This window comes from Odocoileus virginianus, chromosome 10 (assembly GCF_023699985.2).
Source record: "Odocoileus virginianus isolate 20LAN1187 ecotype Illinois chromosome 10, Ovbor_1.2, whole genome shotgun sequence".
In the NCBI taxonomy this organism is placed as follows: domain Eukaryota; kingdom Metazoa; phylum Chordata; class Mammalia; order Artiodactyla; family Cervidae; genus Odocoileus; species Odocoileus virginianus.
The window spans coordinates 4,501,984-4,508,802 of NC_069683.1; the positions used below are offsets into that span (position 1 = coordinate 4,501,984).

Sequence of the window (6,819 nt, forward strand, 5' to 3'; positions counted from 1 at the left end):
ATACTGGAGTGGGTTGCCGTCCCCTGCTCCAAGGAATCTTCCTTACCCGTGGATCAAACCTACATCTCCTGTAACCCCTGAATTTCAGGCAAATTCTTTTACTGCTGAGATACCAGGAAAGCCTCTGGTATCACTACATCCAAGTGTAAAAAATGAAGATTTTATTTCTCTAATTGATTTTAACTGTACATCAGTTGATTGCTGAGGTTTCAAATCTCATTTCTTAGAAACTGAGCAAGGCAAAGGCAACAATACTTGCATGGATTATGTAAATAAGTTCATACATCTAATTCAGTTAACAGAAGGGAAATGCTGCTCAAAAGCATTAATGAATTAACCATCGTGAATTGACCATATCTACAGATGGAGTACAAATTAAGAACAGAAAAATCAAACATCACTACAATGATGGAATTTATCCTCTTGGGGTTTTCTGATATTCCCAATTTCCAATGGATTCTTTTTGGGATATTTTTAGTCCTCTATCTGACCATCCTGATGTGCAATAGTGTCATTGTACTGATAACAAGAATTGACCCCACTCTCCAGACCCCGATGTACTTTTTCCTCAACCACTTTTCCATTTTAGAAATCTGTTATGTAACTGTCACTATCCCAAGAATGCTCACAGACCTCCTGAGCCAGAAAGGGCACATTTCTGTCATTGCCTGTGCTACACAAATGTGTTTGGTCCTTCTGTTTGGAGGTTTAGAGTGTCTCCTCCTGGCCGTGATGGCCTACGACCGCTACGTGGCCATCTGTAACCCTCTTCACTATGGTCTGATCATGAGCCCCCAGGCCTGCGTCCAGCTGGTCACAGCCTCCTGGGTCAGTGGAGTTCCCGTTGTTATTGGGCAAACATGGCAGGTTTTCTCTCTGCCCTTTTGTGGGTCTACCACAATTAATCACTTTTTCTGTGACCTCCCCCCAGTATTCAAGCTTGCTTGTGGGGACACATTTGTGAACGAGATAGCAGTCTATGTAGTTGCAGTGGTGTTCATCATGGTTCCATTTCTGTTGATTGTTGTCTCCTATGGCAAAATCATCTCCAACATTCTGAAATTGCGATCCGCCAGAGGGAGGGCTAAAGCCTTCTCCACTTGCTCGTCTCACCTCACAGTGGTGGTCTTATTCTACGGCACAGCCTCTACCACCTATTTACAACCCAAACCGAATCAATCTGAAGAAACTGGGAAGCTGATCTCTCTTTTCTACACAGTTTTGATCCCAACGTTGAATCCCATTATATATACGCTGAGGAACAAAGATATCACCGTGGCGCTGAGAAAACTACTAAGAAAATTGTCAACTTGACTCAAAGGCTTGAAATTACAGAAGCAATTTGTTTCTACGTTTCTCATGAAATACATCAGAAAATATCATCTGGTATTATTTCTATGTTCCTATGAAATGATAGCTAATATCATCACTGCCATCTCACATTATGTAAAAGGACCCTAGTTTCAAAGAGTTAAGGGTTTCTGGGTTATCAAAACACACTTTATCTCCAGGGCAATGATCTATTCTGAAGACCTATCTTTCCTCTCACTGGGAAAGAGTGAGTTAAGAGATTTCCTGAGCAATAAAATGATAGTTAACTGCTATAAAACTAATGATCAGTGTCATGTCTTGAAAGAAATTTGCTTGAAACTTCCCATTCCTTCAGACATATTCACTGTCCTTTTCTGTACTCAGATTTGGATTTAGACGATGAGAAAAGAACAACCACATCCAAGTTGGTGGGAGTAGCGGAATCTTAGAATTTTCTAGCATTTTTTCCTTCTTTCTCTGTTTTGCAAGAGTACAAACCCTGAAAGGATCCTTTGTTACCTCAATGCTGAGTCTTCTCTAGTGACACCATTTCCTCTGACTTGTAGCTTCATGTTTTGCTTTGGTAGTGTCTCCTTAGTATTAGGAATATTGGGAATTTAAAGTATAAGGGGCATTGGGTTGAATGTAGATCCCTCTAAATATATGTCAGGTTATAACCTGCAAACCTGAACTTAATAGGAAAATAAAAGCTTTTGCAGATATAATTCAGTTAAGGACTTTCAAACAAGATTATCTTAATTTAAGGGAAGGGCACTATATCCTGAGATCAGTGTTCTTAGTTCTTATAAGGGGGGAAGAGAGATTAAGTGAAGGCTAGAGATGCAGCGACACACAGAATAATATCACGTGAAGATGGAGGCGGCAACTGGGAGTGACACAGCCATGAAGCAAAGGAGGTCAAGGACCACGAAAGCTGAAAGAAGCGAGGAGTGACTATCCCTTCAGAGCCTGCGGAGGGAAACCTTGCCAGCACTGTGATTTGGGACACTGGCTTTTAAAGATGTGAGAAAGTCAACTTCTGTTGCTTAAACCACCCAATTTGTGATAATTTGTTAAAATAGAGCTACAAAAGATCTAGTATACAAATACACTATGTAAGCAGTCTTTTTATTAAGGTGTTTTTATGCTAATCATCCTGAATAAATTCTTTAGTTTTAGGAACAGTGATTTTTTTTAAAATGTAGGATTTTTTTTTAACTTTAAGAACTGTATCAATGAAACCTCATAAAAATATTTGCCCAAGAATGACGGCTACCTGTGCTTGTCCAAGATGTTTGTTAAAAGCTTTTTTAATACTGCAAAAGACAACACTAGCAAAGCAAAGGGAAGCTGCTTTCAGTTGGAACGTATTAGACACGGGCGTCCGTTTACCATGTGATGCTGCATAGTCTCTCAAAACAATGTTTTAGGGACACTCCAGTGAAGAAATCCCAAGCTTTTGAGACATGTAATAAGTACATAAATGTATGTATAAAATGTAACTCTATTTTTGTAAAACAAAGGGAGATAGCATCCATATATTCATATAACATTTCACATGTGCATCTTTGTAGTTGGTGTGTATATATGTCAGCGGTATCTGGATGTGTATTAGAAGAGAGAATGAGCTTCTTTACAGTGAAGGGAATTCAGATAATGTCTGACTTATTTATTTATACTTTTTGGAGTATTGATTTATTACAAAGAGAATAATGTGCACATCACAAAAATATTCAGACAATAAAAAATACATGTGGAAGAAAATTACTGCATATCTTCTTTTCTTATTGCCTCCCAACATTTTACAGAATATTTAGTAGCTAACAGGGTAATTTTAATATCAGCCAAATAATCTTTGATATTTGAAATAAATAACATTTTTTTTGAACTAAACAAAATCAAACTATATAATATTTGATCATTTCTTTTAAAAAAGGACTATGATAGTTTTAATAATAGTTACAAATAGAAATACAATTATGAAATGGATATATATGTACATAGGCACTCTTCCATATGTATAATATATATTTTATATAATATAAACATATGTATTTCAATATTCATTGGAAGGACTGATGCTGAAGCTGAAGCTCCAATACTTTGGCCACCCGATATAAACAGCTGACACATTAGAAAAGACCCTGATGCTGGGAAAGATTGAAGGTAGAAAAGGGCATCAGGTGAGATGGCTGAATGGCATCACGGATGCATGGACATGAACTTGGGCAAACTCCGGCAGATGGTGAGCTAGAGGGTGGCCTGGAGTGCTGCAGTCCATAGGGTCATGAAGAGTTGGACACGACTGGAAGACTGAACAACAACAGCAAATATATATTTATATATAGCTATACAAAAATTAAAATGACTGATTTCACTCTTTTCACAGAGAGAACATCAAACACACACACACATACAAAACCCAGGAGCACATCTCACTTCAGTGATCACATTGGTTATTTGGGATTTTTCTGTGTTCCCAATCTGGGTGTTTCTTCATGTAACATTTTTCTTTTATATGTGATTATCCTGGTGAGAAGCAATATCAATACTCTCCTAATGAGTTGACCAGGCTCTCAAATTCCCATGTATTTTTTCCTCAGTAACTTTTCCTTCCTGGAAATCTGTTATGTACCTATCACTCTTTCTAGAATATTCATAAATTTTCCCAGTCAGAAAATATATATATACATATATATATATTTGCCTGCACTACAAAGATATATTTCATTTTATTTATTTTATTTCTGTTCTTGGGAATGTAGAATACTTGGTCTTCACAGTTATGGCCCATGACTGCTATGTGGCCAACTGTAACTTTCCGTAACTTCTTCTGGTTATAAACCAGGAGCTCTGTATTCAACCAATGATTCTTGGGTCTTGAATCAGTGGTATCACAGTCAGGATAAGGCAAACATGCCAGATTTTCTCTCTGTCATTTTTTGGTTCTAACTGCAAGCTGACCTGTGGCGATGTTTTCTAGAGTGAGACGTCAATCTCTCCAGTTGTGCCATTAGTGTGCTGTTTGTCATGATCCCCTTTCAGTTGAAACTTGGCTTCTACAGTAAAATCACTTCTCGTTCCTATGTTTGCCATCAGCAATGGAATGAGCCAAAGTTTTCTCCACCTGCTCAGTTCATATCACACGTGTGAACTAAGTTGCTTCGGTTGTGTCCGACTCTCTGCAGCTTTGTAGACCGTAGCCCACCAGGCTCCTCTGTCCATGGGATTCTCCAGGCAAGAACACTGGAATGGGTCACTGTGCCCCTCTCCAGGGGATCTTCCCTACCCAAGGATCGAACCTGTGTCTTTTATGTCTCCTGCATTGGCAGGTAAGTTCTTTACCATTAGCACCACCTGGGAAGCCCCATAGTTGTGCCTTTATTTTGTGGACCCAGAAACATTACATACTTATGACATGATTCCAAACATTTTTACAGGAAAGACTTTTTTCTTTCTGCTTTCTATACCGTGTTACCCTGATGTTTAATCCCATGATATATACTCTGAGGAATAAGGCTGTCATGATAGCCTTGAGAAAATGACTGCTTTAATGTTTAACATCTTATCCACTGCCTTGAGCTAGTGCTCTTTTTCCCCACTTAGTTCTGCTATTGTTTTAATCAGACATTATTTGGAATTTTGCTTCCTGCATTAATATAAATTGGTTATCCTCATGATCTTGCCATTTTATGCTTGACTTTCTGATGTCAGGATTATCTCCCTAGTGTTTCTATTTATAAGAAATTCATTTTTTTGCTGATCTCATATTTAATGGACTAGTCTCTGTCAGCAAAAATTTGCTGCTTACTTGATTTGTAGTTGTTCAGTTGGTAATTCATGTCCGACTCTGTCTTCATGGACCGTAGCGCGCCAGGCTCCTCAGTCCTCCACTGTGTCTCGGAATTTGCTCAGATTCATGTCTATTGAGTCAGTGACACTATTAATATCCAGCCATCTCATCTCTGCTGTCTCCTTCTCCTTTTTGCCGTTATCTTTACTAACATCAGGGCCTTTTACATTGAGTTGGCTCTCTGCATCAGGTGGCCAAAGTGCTAAAACAATATAGTATATGTTATCTAGCAATTGGCCTCCTAATATTTTTATCCAAAATTCATAATGTATATTCTAGTTTGTCTCCCTCTATATTGTTATAATTTACTTAAAACCAAAAGATTTCAGCTAGGAAAGATTACTGCATATGGAAAGCTTTAGAGAATACTTGTTGAATGACTATAGAACATGGGCACACTTGAATAAGCAAAAGTTCATACTGCAGAAAAAAAAAAAAGATGGTCTTTTAATAAACTCTATTAATTTAAATATATATAATGGTACAAAAAAAGAGAGCTTGACCCTCACTTCACAAAATTTATTTTAAAATGTAATCTCAGATAATTTGTAAACTTAAGTAAAAATGCATAACAATGAATCTTTTCCAAGATAATGTTTATTAACTTCATGATGTTGGTGCAAGAAAAGTGTTTTTGATAAAGTTATGAGTCATAATGTAAACATTAATCAGTTGAACTTCCTGGACTAAGAAATACTGATATTCAGAGTGAAATTTTTCAACATAGAATGTTTAAATACACTGTTGTTAAAAGAGTGCTCTAAATCAAAAGCATCAAAAATTCAGGAGAAAAATTGACAATAGACTTAAAGATGCATTTCAAAAGAGACTAATCTAAATGCCCAGAAAAAAAGAAGAAAATAACTCATTAGCAACCAGTAAATGCAAATTAAAACCACATTAAAACCAAATGAACTCTATGACACATTCATTACAAGGATAAAATAAACAAAAAGACTCACCCCATCACATACGTAAAGGGTGTGGAGTAATGAAAGCTCTCACCTGATGCTGGGGTGTGAATTGTACAGCGTATTGGCCAAAGCCTGCCTTCATCAAGAAAATCTTACCCTTAGCCACGCACCAGAAGAAATGTGTGCACATGTGTGTCAAGGGACGCATCCGAGAATGCTCATTTTGAATCATTCGTAATGTTAAATCTTTATCAAACTAGAATCAAATGTAATTGTGACAATTTCACACAGAGGAAAACCAAAGAGTTATAGAAATGAATAAAATGCAATTACGTACAACATGTATTAAGCATATTTTTAAACAAACCAAATCATAATCATCCTGTACATATCCTTCTTGTTAAGCTAAAAAGCCGTGTTTAGAACACCATTTATCATATGTATATACATAATTTCCTCTATTTCTTAAATTTTATTTAATGAGCAAATTCTATTATGGAAAAAAGCATAATACTCTTTCTTATTTTTGGCTATGCTTCTATTTTTTCTGAAACTAATTCAGAAAAATAAATTTCCTTTTATTATAAAAAAGTAGTAAGCAACAAAAATATGATTCAAAACTGGTGATGCCACTGAATTGCTTTGAAAAATAAATCAACATCTTTATAAAAGGATATACTTAAAGCCAGGTTTAATTTTCCAACCTCTAAAACAACAACAAAAAATAACTTTCATTTGTGG

General features: G+C 36.5%; 1 protein-coding gene across 1 annotated transcript; it reads left to right on the forward strand.

The window, feature by feature from the left end:
* The first annotated feature begins 345 nt into the window (after positions 1–345).
* LOC110122691 (olfactory receptor 10AG1-like) lies at positions 346–1,314 on the forward strand. Its single transcript, XM_020870231.2, has one exon. It carries the CDS (start codon positions 364–366, stop codon positions 1,312–1,314), a length of 951 nt encoding a protein of 316 aa, XP_020725890.2. The 5' UTR covers positions 346–363.
* Positions 1,315–6,819: the final 5,505 nt, after the last annotated feature.